General features: G+C 41.6%; 1 protein-coding gene across 5 annotated transcripts in view; it reads left to right on the plus strand.

The window, feature by feature from the left end:
- Positions 1-15,087, plus strand: part of akap9 (A kinase (PRKA) anchor protein 9) — a 70,222-nt gene that overhangs the window by 19,377 nt on the left and 35,758 nt on the right. For all 5 annotated transcript variants that reach the window (XM_074613655.1, XM_074613657.1, XM_074613660.1 and 2 more), the window contains 12 exons: positions 102-236; positions 359-3,265; positions 4,672-4,746; positions 7,646-7,793; positions 8,005-8,075; positions 8,167-8,287; positions 8,940-9,037; positions 10,202-10,307; positions 10,857-11,091; positions 12,582-12,633; positions 13,488-13,835; positions 14,371-14,652. In XM_074613655.1, coding sequence (XP_074469756.1) covers positions 102-236; positions 359-3,265; positions 4,672-4,746; positions 7,646-7,793; positions 8,005-8,075; positions 8,167-8,287; positions 8,940-9,037; positions 10,202-10,307; positions 10,857-11,091; positions 12,582-12,633; positions 13,488-13,835; positions 14,371-14,652 — 4,578 coding nt within the window. The remainder of the gene's footprint in view (positions 1-101; positions 237-358; positions 3,266-4,671; positions 4,747-7,645; positions 7,794-8,004; positions 8,076-8,166; positions 8,288-8,939; positions 9,038-10,201; positions 10,308-10,856; positions 11,092-12,581; positions 12,634-13,487; positions 13,836-14,370; positions 14,653-15,087) is intronic.

A 15,087-nucleotide genomic window follows, 5' to 3' on the forward strand; every position in this document is an offset into this window, starting at 1 on the left:
CTACCCTACACTTCCTTGCCATTACGCTATTATTATTTTGTTCCAGTACTTGCTATACATGTAGTCAATTAGAAATGAATTTGTGTGTGGAAAAATCCCAGCTGCAGGCGGGCGAGACGCTGAGGAACACCAGCCACAGCAGCAAAGCAGCTGATCTTCTGCAGGCCAGGCAGCAGCTCATGCAGTACCAACCGCAGCTGGAGGAGCTCCAGCACAAGCTCAGCGAGATGGAGATGGTAAGAACTAACCTCGCGTGATCCTGCAGACATCTTTTAAACATGTTTTGTTAAATGTAAGTGGTTACACAGTACGTTCTCAATGGTAACCCTGCATTTCTAATAATTTCTTTTCTTTGTAGTCAGGGAGAAGATCAGAAGAATCATTCACACAAAGGATGAATGAAAAGGACCTGCTAATTGCCGAACAAGAAAAGGTTATTTTGAGTCAGACGCAGTCGCTGACAGAGTTAAGGACGTCGGAGGTGTCTTTTGCACAAACGCTGAAAGAGAAAAATCTGTTGATTTCAGAGCAAACTGCAATAATCACAGAACACGAGCTGTCATTGACCCTGTTCAGAGAGGAACTTGCTCATGTGGGACGGACTACTGATGAGAATATTATAGGCCCATCAGACGAGAAAGACCCGATTATAGCAGAGCAAGCGAGAGTCATTTCAGAGCGCGACTGCTCTCTCACCCAACTCGAGGATGAGCTGGAGTCCTCGGAAAAACACCTGCGTGACCTCCAACAGCGAATGGCTTCAAAAGAGTCAGAGCTCGAAGGATGCATGGACGAATTGGAGAGCCGCAAGTCTGACTTGGTAAGCTGTAAAAGGGAAATAGAGAGTTGTAAATTAGAATTGGAGAAAGAGCAAGTGGAGTTAGAAAGCTGTAAGGGTGAACTTGCAACATCCAGACAGAAAGAGCGAATGTCATCTAATGAAATCATGCAACTCATGGGCACAGTGGAGGACCTGCAGAAGCGTTATCACCAGGGCAGCCTGTCTGAGAGCGACACCATGCAACAAATGCAGGGAGAGACCGCGAGGAAGCTGGAACTTCTCAGGGCAGAGCTGGACGAGATGTACGGCCAGCAGATAGTCCAGATGAAGCAGGAGGTTAATTTTCAGCATGCAGCAAAAGTGGAGCAAATTACCTCGCAACATCGCGCTGAGCTCGAGCTTCTAAAAGCACAACAACTGTCTCAAAGCTCCTCTGTTAGTGTTGAGGTGGACACGCTCAATTCTAAGATTAGGGAGCTTCAAGAGACATTACAGCAATCCCGAGCAATGCACGATAAAGCCAGACACGAGCTTAGCCAAGTCGCCCAAGAGAAGTCCAACCTGCAGGCCAAGGTTGAGGATCTCCTCCAAGATCTGCGTTCCACTAAAGAACAAATGGAGCGAATCTCCCACAATCTCATGTCTCAGGAAGGCCAACAAGGTGAACTGCAGCGTCTCCAGGACACTATTGACGATCTGAAGAGCGAGCTGGCTGCTGCTCAGGAAGCGGCACAGGAAGTAGAAATAAAACACGATTCAGAAGTAACCAATTATAAAATCAAGCTGGAGATGCTGGAGAGGGAGAAAGACGCCGTGCTGGACCGCATGGCGCAGTCACAGGAAGCAGAGCTGGAGCGACTGAGGACTCAACTTTTGTTCAGCCACGAGGAAGAGCTCATCAATCTTAGGGAAGACTTGCAAAGGGAGAGCTTCTTGAACACCGAAAACCTTCTCAACGAAGCCGCTGTCAAACACGAGAAGGCGCTGGACGAGCTGCGCATCGGTTACGACGAAGAACTTAAATTGTTACGAAGAGAGAAGGAAAGTTCTGACACAGAGCGAGATGAGCTTTTTAACCAAATTCTCGGACTAAAGGAGGATCTAAAGCTCGCTCTGCACAGCTCCAAAGCAGATGAGCTCGTCCAGCAGCTACAAGAGCTCCAGGTAGAGCTGGAGGAACTGAGAAAGGGAGGAGAAGAACGAGCTCGAATGGAAAACGAAATTCAGTCATTACTAAAAAAGACAAAGGCGCTCGAAAACCAGACAAAAGAGAGAGAACAAGGTTGGGAGAGCAAATGGAAAGAGCAGGAAATGGAAAAAGAGACGTTGATAGAATCTAATAACGCTTTCAAAGAGGAGTTGGACTCAAAGATTCAGAAAATTGAGACACTCACAGCTGAGAATGATCAAATACAGCAACAAGTGGTTGAGCTTAGTGAGGAAATTGAAAAGCAGAGGACCACTTTCTCTTTTGCTGAGAAGAATTTCGATGTAAACTATCAGGAGCTGAAGGCGGAGTACACGTGTCTTATTGAGGCAAAAACACAGTTAGAGGAGAGGACACTGAAGGAGACACTTGAGTTTGAGGCAAAAATTGCCAGCCTGCAGTCACAGATTCGGGAGCTGGAGGAGAGCAGCAGCGATATCAAAATGGAGGATATTAATACAGATAGACGGGAACAAGCTGTGATAGAAAAAGATACTACTGAGCTAATGGAGAAGCTTAATGTTACTTTGAGGGAGAAGGAAAGCATGGCCGGGAGGCTTTCCGAAGTTACAGAGCAACTGATGTTTACAGAGGGCAAAGTGGGGCAGCTGGAAGAAGAGCTGATGAAAGTGAGACGAGAAAATACGAAGGTCATCGCTCAAAGTGAGAGCCTCGGGAAAGAACTGGAAAAGAAGCGAGAGCTTATGAGAGAGCAGTCGAAGGGGCAGGACGCCCAGAGAAAAGCTAAGCTCCAGCATGAAGTGCAAGCTGTTGAGCCGGTTTGTTCTTTCGAGGATCACCACCTTCAGATTCAATCTTTGCAAGAGGAGATAAAGGCTCTTCAGTCCCTCTTACAGGCAGCTGGATCCGAGAGAGACGGCGTCCGGCAGACCTCAGAGCTCAAGAGGCTTTCACAGGCTCCATCCTCATCAGCAGCAGCTCCAGCAGCATCCCAGTCCTCAGGAGAGGGACCTGTCGAAGGACAATCCTCCCCGCACAAGCCCACAGCCCCAGGGTCAAGCAGGCGCAAGAGGCGGCAGAGGTCGAAGCAGGAGCGCAAACTGGGCACCGCTCTCCCAGACTGCAGAGAGGAAAAGCAAAGGGAGGAGGAAGAGGAGGCAGTGGGGGAGGAAGAGAGAGCAACAAGTGCTGCAGAGCAGGAGATGCAGCCTCAGATGGAGAGCCAGGTTATGTCATGTTCACAAGAGAGGGCCGGTAAGGAGGACTCCACTGACGGGTACCAGGGAGACGGAGGCAGAGACTACATCAACAAACAGGTAGGCACTCACATGCATCCACTGCAGAGCTACCGCTCTCCACTCGCTGCCTTTTCTCTCTCTTTTCCCTTTTTAAGTCTGATTAAATTACATGTTTGAGTGATTAAAGGGCTTTTCAAAAACTGTGCATGAGAAAAGAAAGCGTTGTTGTAAATTGCATGCTTCAAATGTATCACAATTAATGCTCTGATGCTTGATATTGTAATCAGCTTCATCAAAAAAAATGTGTGGATTGCATTCACAGCCAGATGAAGCTTTTTTTTCTCCATTGAACAGAGTGTGACTGAGGCATTTCAGCACTGACATGTTTTCTCTCTAGTGACTAACGGTCAGGATTGCAAATTGTGCCTGCAGCCTCGCTCTCCAAGGTAGCACTGAGCAGCGCAGTCATACTGTTGTTGAGAAAAAGATAGCCATATGTTTTTTTAAGTTGGTGCAGACCATTCAGCGACATGTATCGTGCGGAAGAACACTGCGAGAGAGAAAATGCACACAAAGTACAGCCTGCACATAACAGTGGCGTGTTCCAAGACCGCATCGACATTCTGCTCATTTTCTACTTTTAAAGGAACACTATACAATATTTATAATGTGCTTTTCATTTGATGCTGCTTGTGCTCAAACTGAATTTAATGTCGGGGTTTTGAAAAGAGCTGAAAAGAAAAAAGAAAAGAAAACAATCACCCGTCGTCTTCTGATAGCTGTGAATCATTGCCGTTGTGTAGAAAACGTGTACATTCTAGTTTCTTTCCATCCTTGCAGGGAGTGAAGGGTTTGAGGTGAGAAGCCATTTTACCCCAGTCACTTGTGTGTCTGTGTCACTTCAAGCTGTGTCTCAATTATACCAGGCAATAAGATAGAAAGTGTCTGTCTGCCATCTCATATCTGTGTGTTTCATATTGTTTTTTGTCACCTCCTGGGTTGGAACACTACATATGGTGCATTATTAATGTCTTTAAGTCTTTCAAAATAGTTGTACAATTTGCCTCTGATGCTTAATGTCATGGTGGAAATTACATTTTATTGAATATATGTTTATGTTTCGTCCTTTTACATTCTCCATCAACAACTGAACTTAAAGCAGATCAACTTCTTATGCAGCTGTTATAAAAGCTTCATAAATAACCCTCCACATGGGTGAAACCAAATTTAAATCAAGGCAAACTAGATGATGTTCAGAGTCTGTTTATTGTAAATTACAGTCGATCATAATAATAATAATAGTAAGATGATTTATGCGTTTACTGTACAGCTACTTTCTGCTCCCCCTCAGGAAGTGATCCATAATGGTGCATCTTGTCTTTCTGTCCATCAATGTCATAGTTGTCTGCAAACGTTCTGGGGGTTAATATGTGCAAAGGGTTTTCTAAAAAAGTATAATATGCTTCTTCTGTTTGCTTGTTTAGGTGAGCAGACATGGGACTGGCCGCCACACGGAGCCTGTCGAGTGTCAGGGAGCAGAGGAAGAGACTACTGAGCATGTAAATGTCATTTAAGCTCACATCCTGCCCTTTGCTTTTCAGTGTCGCTTTGATACATCATACGGTGTGGTGTAAAGGTCAATAAATAGGTGCTCATACAGCTGAAACACAATGGGCCTCATGCAAGAACATTTTCCTATTCTTATCCTGAATATTTTTGTTTATAAGGTTTGCTAAAATAGGATTCAACAAACTCTTAAATGCACAAACTTGTAAATTCAGGCTCCTGTCAGCATGATGAATGAAAATGTTCATGAGATATGAATTATCAACGCTCCCAAATTGCTATAAAAGGCTGCCTGTTTGTGGGCAAGACAGAAATGTCACCCGAGAGTATAAAGAAGAACTTATCAGCGGAGGTTAAAGCCCTGCAGTCAGACATCATCAATAAAAACATAACAAATTTAAGGGTGTCAGAAATGGTATTAGAGGACTCAAAAGTAAAGATTGTTAAGCCCCCCCCGAGGTGAATGTTTGATTTGTGATACTGGGCTATATAAAATGAAAAATGTTATCAGAGCAGAACTGTACTGTGACAGAAATAAAGAGGGAATGGTTTGACACAAAGTCAAATGCTAAAAGAACATCTTTCTAAAGCAATGTGTGTCTGTGATGTCACACTGTCGGGCGCATGGAGGATGATCCTCGACAGCACCCTGAGGCAGCTGTCGGTGTGAGAGAGAGAAATTCCCTAGCAACTGCCTTGCAGTGCCAAAATATGTCAATTAAATCTTAAAAAAAAAACATCAAAACCAAATCTCAGTAAAGTTGCATGACAAACAGAATATTAATTTTGCATTAAATTTATTTTATTAATATATTTTATTTTTGTTTATTTTGGTGACATACAGTATTTAAACTTCAAATTCATTAACATTAGGGCTTTATAATTAAAGCTGAAGTAAGCGTGATTGGAGCAAATATGATTAAAAAAAAGTTGGTTTTGTAAAACGGTCGCTATATCGTGACAGTAGTGCATGAAACAGGTAACCTGAAAAAATCATGTGCCTCTGGGTCCTCCTGTGCTCCTAACGGCATCTGCAAGATTTCACAGACCGGAGGAAAACAACCAATCACAGCTGATTTGAGGTCCGCTGTCCAGCTGCCGTCTACGAGAGCCGGCTGTCAATCACTCGCGAACTCCGACCAAACGGTCAAACTAGGCAGCGCTGATTAAATATGAATCAATATTATGTTACTGTAATGCCAATTTCTCGCCTCAAATGTTTTCAGAATCATCTTGTAGTGTACTCTTTACCTGTAAAATAAGAAAGTTTGTGACGCCGCCGCCATTGTGAAATCTGGTGAAGGAACGCCATGTTCTGGTCACATGACCGGAGCACAGCCAATAGGAACGCTCTCTCAATGAAATTACCTGTGATTGGTCAAAGTTTCCCGTCACAGGCTAGATTTCCTAAAGCCTGAAGACAGAGCCATGAGGAGGTGCAGAAGTCTAGTTATCTCTCAGAACACTTGAATTACAATATGCTGAAAGGTTATTATGGAATTTAGCACAATGATGCCAAAAATATATACTGCCTACTGCAGCTTTAAGTCAAACAAGTGAGTTTCCCACTGTAGAAAACTGCACATGACCGGTACTGTACTGAATTCTCTTAAATCACTCGTTGGTGCCACTTAAAGCTTTTAGAAAGGTGCAAAATAAAAGTATGACTTTTCCCTCAAAAAATATGAATGTGAATTAATCATTTTAATAATTTTGACGGGTGCAAAATTAATGTTTTGTTTATCTCTGGAAGAAATCTGACTTTCGGTTTCCACTTTTAACAAAGCGTGTGAACCAATAGTAAAACGACATTGGTATTACGTGGTATCTCTGTGTCGTCAGTTAATGTGGAAAAAACTCTCCATCAGGCTGCAGGATACGTGAATATTTACCGTGGCAACAATGTAAGCCTATAGCTACATGTTGCAAAATGACTTCATTACTCTACCACAAAAGATTCATCACTTTACATGACCGACTGTCTGAGTCACTCCACTTGACCATGAAATATGCAAGTTGTGCAACGAACTGGCAACCACTTGTTGAGAAGTGAATGCAATAAAACGGGGGAGGGAGAACCAACATCTAGTGGTTATCAATGTTATCAATTGCACCTTTAAAAACAAAAGTGTTTGTACGAGTGGTTCTTGCACGAGGCCCGATGAATGTAGAATGAATCTAGTAGCGGTTGTGTTTCGTTCTAAACTTAATCATTTTCATCATACAAGTGATTCTGTTTTTGTTGTAGGCGTGTGAGCAGCAGCGGCGCATCATAACACAGCTGCCGTCTGTCTTGTCTGTTTGTTAGGCACTGAGCGTCTCTTATCTGCATGTTTTAAGCAGCAACATCTGAGCGGACTCTCCACACTACACTGTCAGATGTAGTGCAGATTGTATCATAACAAAGCGTTTTAAATACAGCCTAATTAAAATGTAGAGCGTACTTTAGAAAACATCCGACATCAAAGGTAATGGAATCACAATTTCATAATTGTGCTAATGCATAATTAGAGAAAGAGGCCTCAGCGTTTGCCTTTTGTTTGCTGTTACTGAAGTGATAACAGCCGACCTCTCATCATGTTTACTACTCTCTCCGTCGTAGAAATAATTGGATTGGTGCAATTATGCTATTTAATCATTCTGTATATATTCTGCACAATTTAATTTATGATAAATTATAAGTGATGTTATGCTTTTTACAGCTTTTCCAAGTGGTTCCAAATGTTTTTTTTGTTTTTTTTAAATCGGTGTCATTTAGTGTTTTCTTGTTGAACATTTTAGTAATATTGAGACTCCAATATCAAATCTAATTATGTATGTGAAATAAAGGCGTGTTGCCCTGTGGTTTAATCCAGCTGTGTTAATATGATGCTGTTTCTTCCCTGTGGTCAGGGTGAGTGCAGGCTGCAGATGGAGGCCCAGCGCATCAGCCTCTCTCAGATCCACGCCGCCCAGCTCGAGCTGCTGCAGGAGGATTCGGACGCCCGCACACACACTCTGGAGCTGAAACTGCAGAACCTGAAAGATCACGGTGACCGGGGTGAGCGGACGTGTTGCCTTTTGTGTGCGTTTGTGTTTGTGACAAAAGCAGTGATCCCCCTCAGAGATGGTTTTTGATTCATCATTCATGATGGATCAACACAGATGGCTGATGTATCTAGTGTTGTTTTTGTTCTCTGTTGGTTGTCACAGTGTGTTTGTGAGACATATTAAACATTTTGATTATTCAAATCATTTTATTTTTCTTCCAGATGAACCGAAAATCTTCAAATACCACAACATGTTACAAGTCGTGTCAGAAGAATGCAGTGAGATCATTCAGGTAATTACTGAAGTTTTCTGAATGAGTTTTATTAATGTGCGTTGCCATGTTACCTGTCTGTTAACCTTCTCTATGTCTGTTCTGTGTTCAGTGTTTTCGAAAGATGTTTGGTGAAGAGTTTTTGGAAAGTGTTGCTGCAGAGGGCCGACCGCCTCCTTCAGTGGAAACACCAGAAACTAGTGAATCCACCTCCATCGTACTGGAGGCCAGAGGTAACCTGTAAAAACTGAATTACAGTATAAAACAAGTATTACAGATGATATAATAATACTATGCATTTCTTGTCTTTATGATCATGACTATTATTATTATTATTTAACAAATTTCAATTTATTTTCCGCTCACTTACCATTATTATCATCATTATTATTATTATTATTATTATTATTATTATTATTATTATTATTATTATTATTATTATTTTGTTCTTTTTTCTTTTTTTTAATTTATTTAATTGTTTTATTTAATTGTTTTATTTTCTTCTCTTTTATATTTATTTATTTATTTAATTAATTCTTTTTTTCTCCCTCACATAAAAATATTGCTTTTAGATTTATGATTGTGTTGTGGCATGCACTTTGACCTGGTCATATATGTGTGTGATGGATTATCGGATATCTCATGTTTTCAATTAATAAAAAGTAAAAAAAAAAAAAGATGATGCAGATCATCTTCATCTTCTGATAAAGATGATATAAGACGTATTTCCAGTGTAAGTAGCACTGTGGGCCGGTATTAAATTCACTTTATACCTACAAAGGGCTTTTAAATAATATACATAAATAAATATCTGTTCACTCAACTCAGCACATTTAGAGATCATTAATATTTAATCTAAAAACCAAATTGCTTTCTCTTATCCAGTGCTTTACAGAGATCTTCAGCAGGTGAGGGAGAGGATTGAGCAGGAGCACCATCGACTGTCACAGCTCCAGGCTCTGCTCAGAGATGATGGCAACAAGGTAAAAATCTGCAGACATAAGCTGAGTCCCATTTCAACACTACATACTAATTCTAAGCAGGTTGTTGTTGGTTCACACTGGAAAATTGGCAAGATGAAATGTACTAAAAAAATGTCAGCCTGTATAAAAATGCATTTTTGAGACACTGTTTACCCACAATGCATTGAAGGAGCTGGAAAAAGTTAAAACAAATTTTAGAAATTTGATTTATGAAGTTTAATTTTATACATGCATGCTTCAGCTGCGACTCTGAAGCCCCTGGATGCTGTTTGATCGCTCTGCACTAAGATTTATTACTGGAGATAATTATAATACTCATCATTGTGAGCTGTATGGTAAGGTTGGGTGGCTCTCTCTCTCTCTCTCTCTCTCTCTCTCTCTCTCTCTCTCTCTCTCTCTCTCTCTCTCTCTCTCTCTCTCTCTCTCTCTCTCTCTCTCTCTTCTCTCTCTCTCTCTCTCTCTCTCTCTCTCTCTTCTCTCTCTCTCTCTCTCTCTCTCCTCTCTCTCTCTCTCTCTCAGACATGATAGACAGATATTAGGTATTATTATTTATAAGGCCCCTTGCTGTTTTTTCACCCCCTTACATTGCTTCTTCATTAGCTTATCGACACGCTCAAATGGTTGGATTACGTTGCAGGTGCCGGCTGTTTTTAACTGAGCTTGTAAAATCCAGCTTTTCCTTTTCCTGTGCACCTGCAACATGGAATAACATGCAGAACAATCTAAAGCTAACCTCACTCTTATCTGTGGAGCAATTTACATTTAAGACTTCATCCCATTTCACTTCCAGTTGTTCTTGTTCTAGTTGATTAATTTACCTTAAATTATACTTGCTTTATTTATTATTAATTATCCTATTTTGTGTTTCTTGGTGCCTATGATTGTTTGTTTATTATTTTTTTTACTCGGCTATATTGTTAATGAGGTCTCCACCTGAACGTATCTTCCGAGTTAAAATGAAGGTCGAATAAATAAATGAATTGGCAGCGAGAATCAAAAGCAGCAGTTTGATTCGCATATAACAACAGATTGTTTTACAATTTCATACATGTTGTGTATAATTCGTATGCAGTATGGAGCTTTCACACATTGTTAACTTGTTTGAGGAACAGAGAGGATAACAACGCTATCAGAAACACACTAACAGATCTGTTGGTCTCCTAGATGATGGAGCTTCAGGAGGCCTACGATGAACTGAAGAGCAGCAGTGAGAAGGAGATCTCTGACCTGCTCGTGCAAGTTTCCAGCTCAAGCCGCTCTACAAGCAAAGGTAAATGTGGAGTCATCCTCTCTAATGGAAAAGGAAAAGCAAGCACTAATGTCAGGTCTCTGAGTCAAAACACAGAGGCATCTTTACCTCTGTGTTCAGCAGAAAACAGAAATCAAACACCCCCTGATTTTTTTTTGATGCATGTGTCAACCTAGCTGGCAATTAAGCCAAACTTCACTCTGTAAATGTAATAATATGAGCAGACAGTGGTGAACATTTTGCATTTCCTACATATAGTATATAGTATATAGTGAAATATATATATAGTGTTAAATGTATATCTGTAAACAACAAACAAAACTCACTTCTTCTTTCAAAAAAGGTGCCCAAATGTATTGTTTTTTTGTATTATACTCTGTTGTTTTCTGTTATTTGTTTCTATCACCGCTCTCTGTTCATTCACTCCTCACTAGATGCTGTTATTTGTTACTGCAGTGACCCATTTTTCCCAGAAGGAACATTAAAGTTTCATCTTCATTGATTCTAATCTGCTAATGCGATCCAGTAGAGCGTATTGAATTTCACATTTCCCCCTCTCTTATCGGTTAGATCCGGAGGAGCGGCCCGGCGCACAATCCACCTCCCTCACCAAGGAGTTACAGAGGCTGAAGGCCGAAGAGCAGGTGAAGCACCTCCAGCTGGAGGAGAGCCACAGACAAGAGGTGGAGCGTCTCCGAGCTCACTACCAGCAGCAGGCCGCCGAGAGCGAGGAGCGATACGCCACCGAGCTCTTCATGCTGCAGCAGCGACTGCAGGAGGTCACTGGCACTCAGACCCTCGACAGGTGATGAAAACACAACGATGTTGATGTGTTCAGACCAAGGCAATGAAAATGTACAGCACACTCTCCTTGCATAGATAATGATAAGCACATATATTACACAACATAAATGTTAAACACAGGATGACATATAGACAGTTTCTGAATTTAGGATGATATATCAAAACAAGAGAATATACCTTTAAATTAGCTCCAGTATAGCCGTTCATTTCTGAAGTAGTAAGTGAATCTCAGGCTTGATGTAACAACAGGCTGAGCTACGTGATCTTCCATAGATAACTTTTACTCGAAGCTGGTCCGCACATCCTGTGTAGCTACTTGACCCAGTTCAGTTGACAACAAAGCCTTAACTAATGAAATATTCACCAGGTCGTTTAAAGCGTTATTCATGCCTTTTGTTAGCCCACTAACCTAAAAAAAAAGATCCCCTTCCAGATGGCTTCCCGAGGGATGTGCTGTGTAGAAAACAAGATGAATGTGACCTTTTAAGCACCACTCAGTTTGTTGAATTATATCAGGTTTCTGAAGAACTTCAAGTCTCCAAATAAAACTAATCTATTTGAAGACCGCTCATATCTCTGACCTACTGGTTGTTTACATATGATAAGTTAAATATTCCAAACCCAAGCTATCATACCGTGGTGAGCTCTTCCTCATGGAGTCCTACTGTTACTTATGAAAACTGAGATGCTGCTGCCCTCCACTGTTTGATCATAGTAAATAAATATAATAACAACAGTGGTTTTCTACACCAATGAACTTCCTTTTTGTCTGCCATGTTCAAGGAAGTGATTCCCAGACATACAGTAAAATGTGGAATACAATCACACATATTATATCCAGATACATTATACGTATATACAGTGTATGTAGTATTTATGTCCAGTTTCATAATCTATATTTTAAAGGGCAGTGTGTTCCTTATGCCTTGAGCTGAAACAGTGAATCGATTACTCTGCAACTATTTTGACAATCCAGTCATTGTTTCAGTAATTCTTGCCAAACATCTCCGATTTCAGCTTCTCATATGTGAGGATTTGCTGCTTTTCTTTGTCATATATGATAGTAAACCAAATATCTTTGGGTTTTGGAGTGGTCGTTAGACAAAACAAGGAATTTGAAGATTTCACTCTGGACTTTAGGAAATTGTAATAAAATAGACTTTTATACTTACAACTGAAAAGCATGCAAGCTCAGCTAGTTTTGAATTTTTTACTTAACTAGTATGAACATGGATCACTCTCCTTCATATTGCTGTAGAAATTGTCACCGGCAGTCTAGTATGCATTAAAGTTCAATGATTTAACAAACCGTAGCCCCAGTAAGCTGCTTCATGGTCCTTATGTGTATATTTTAAGAATTTAATTTACATTTGACCCAATACGAGTAAGTAATTATAAATAGAAGTAAAAACTAAACCAAAGTGTTAAGCTTATTTAAGGTTGTAGAACAATTCATTTTGACTTTCTCTTTTTCTCTTCCTGCCTGTCCAGCGCTCCAGAGTCCAGCGGTGAGACGATGGAGGAGCACGGAGACGAGCTAAAGGTTTGGCTGCTACATTTTGCCCTCATCTAAATCTTCCACGTCACACTCATCACATCTTACTACGAGCAGAAACGTGTACATGCATTAAGACGCTATGACAGTAAGGGTGGGTGGGAGGGGGAGGGCAGTTGAAGCCTTTAGGCTAAAACGTGCCCTAAATTCTCCGGCTTTGCTCCAGAAGCAGCATCATGAATAGTCCTACATATCTTAACGATTAAAAGGACTGGACGTTACATAACCTACCGTTTACTCGGTGACTCCGGTCTCAGCGGATGCATGAAAAGGGGGATTCTGCCTTGCGTGAATGAGCTGCACTCCATTTGTCTCTCGCTCTTCGTCACTCCAACTTCCATCGTGTCTTCATTTGTCTTTGCCTCCCTCCAACCTCGAAGTTTCCACGGCTCGTGTGACTGTGCAGAGATCAGAGAGGATGAGTAGAGAGGTTGACAGAAGCGCACGAAGAGCGAGGACGGGAGAGAAACTGAAAGAGATTGGGCGTGATGCACTCTCAGACATTTGGATTGGAAATGTTAAGCTTGAGGCGAGTGGTACTGAACAAGCTGAAAAAGACAAGAAAGGGATTCATCACAAGACAGGGTGGCAGTGTGTTCGGGGGAAAATGTAGCTGCAATGTAATGCAAGTCATCTCTTTATCGCTTTATCACACAACGGGGTATTAATAGTGGTTTAAGGGCGCGTGGCGTTCGGCTACAGCAAAGAGCACCCGTTTATTTCAGGATCAGCCTTGAGGATCTTTTATTTCAACACAGTGCTGCTGCTGTTATCTGCTACATTAGTTTTCATTTTGTAACTTGTAGCTCTTCCTTTCCTCCTCTTTTCCTCACTCTCCGCAGGAGCTGGTTGAGGAGGAACTGTCCGAGGGAGGTGTGGAACCGCGCTGGCCCGTCAGGTCCCCAGGCCTGACGGCACAGCTGCAGGCGCTGAGGAAAGCTCTCTACCACAAGTACGTCCAAGAAGTAGCCGCTCTCAAAGAGCAGCACAACAGAGAGCTGAGGAGCTTGACGGAAGAAAAGGAACAGGGGAGGAGAACAGAGGAGCGCCAGGAGGAGAGAGGAGGGAGAGACCGCGATCTCAACGGTATTAACGGCGCTGGAAGCTCCAGCGAGAGCCTCGGGGCAGCTGGGCAGGTCGCGTTGGAAGACAAACAACACTCAGAGAGACTAGAGGAGGAAGTTGCCAAGGTAGGTTTGCATGTACTTTGTATTACATACAACTATTGTGTCTAGTCAGTATAAATAAAACTGGTATCAGATGACGATTGCATTGAGTTTGATAGATATGAGAGGACACAGCTGATAGTTAATAATCAATTAATCACAAAATTAGCTGGTTCTAGCTTGTTAATATGAATATTTCCTGGTTGTCTTATTCTTGTGATTTCAAACTGAATGTCTTTGGGTTGTGGACTGCAGGTCGGACAAAATAGGCCTTTAAAGAAATAATCTCTTGAGGGTTTTATAGAGTGAGCAATGTAAAATGTCTATAATATAGACCAAACAGTCAAATAATCCAGAAGATAATCAGCAGAATAATCAATAATGGAAATAATGGTTAGTTGCAGCCCTAGATACAGTATGTTAATTCTGTTATTCTGTAAAATATTTGATCCCAGAATTGTTAATACCAGTGCATCAGCACTCTTACTGTAGATATCTGTGTCTCTATATCAAATAGAGTCCTAAGACACACTATCTTTGGATCCATATTTTCCGACAGGCCATAGTTCAGATGTCCGTGGAGTTTGCACAGCAGATTGAGCTGGCTCGGATCAACAAGCGCGCCTGCCAGAGGAGCGCCTCCATGCAGACCCGGTTAGATAAAGAGGAGGCGGAGGAGACGGAGGACGAGGAAGGGGCGACTCCCAGAGCTCCTCTCACCTCGGGCGCCTGGCTGGAGGAAGTGGAGAAGGAGAGACTGGAGAGGGAGCTGGAGGAGAGGAACGCCGAGATCAGAAAGTTAAAAGAGGAGCTGCAGAAAACCGAGTCAAGACCCGAGCAGGTCAGTATCCTTGACTTACAGTAATGTGTCGATTTACTTTCCCTATGCCACAAATTTCATTAATTTCACCTGAGAGAATTCATTACTGCTGTGTCATTAATTTTCAGATGCATTTTGTCGCAATGCAGGTATTGCATCGAATACTCTATCTATTGATTATACATGCTTAACCTAATATTAATATTCTTTCACTGCTTTTTACCTGCTCACAGTGAATTTGTTTTCGCTAAATCATTGACTGAAGGTTACAATGAAAGTATTTGTTTGAATGCTACAGAATAATGTGGTTAAAGTAGATTGATCTTGTTGTGTTTGAGCCTGGATCAATGCACGAGTATGTGTAGAGTGGGGTGTTGTTATATATTTCTATTGTTGTTGAAGTTTTGGTATCCAGCGGCACTTAACCCACTGAGGTTTTGTGGATGTGCACACAAC

Source organism: Sebastes fasciatus, chromosome 17 (genome assembly GCF_043250625.1).
Source record: "Sebastes fasciatus isolate fSebFas1 chromosome 17, fSebFas1.pri, whole genome shotgun sequence".
In the NCBI taxonomy this organism is placed as follows: Eukaryota; Metazoa; Chordata; class Actinopteri; order Perciformes; family Sebastidae; genus Sebastes; species Sebastes fasciatus.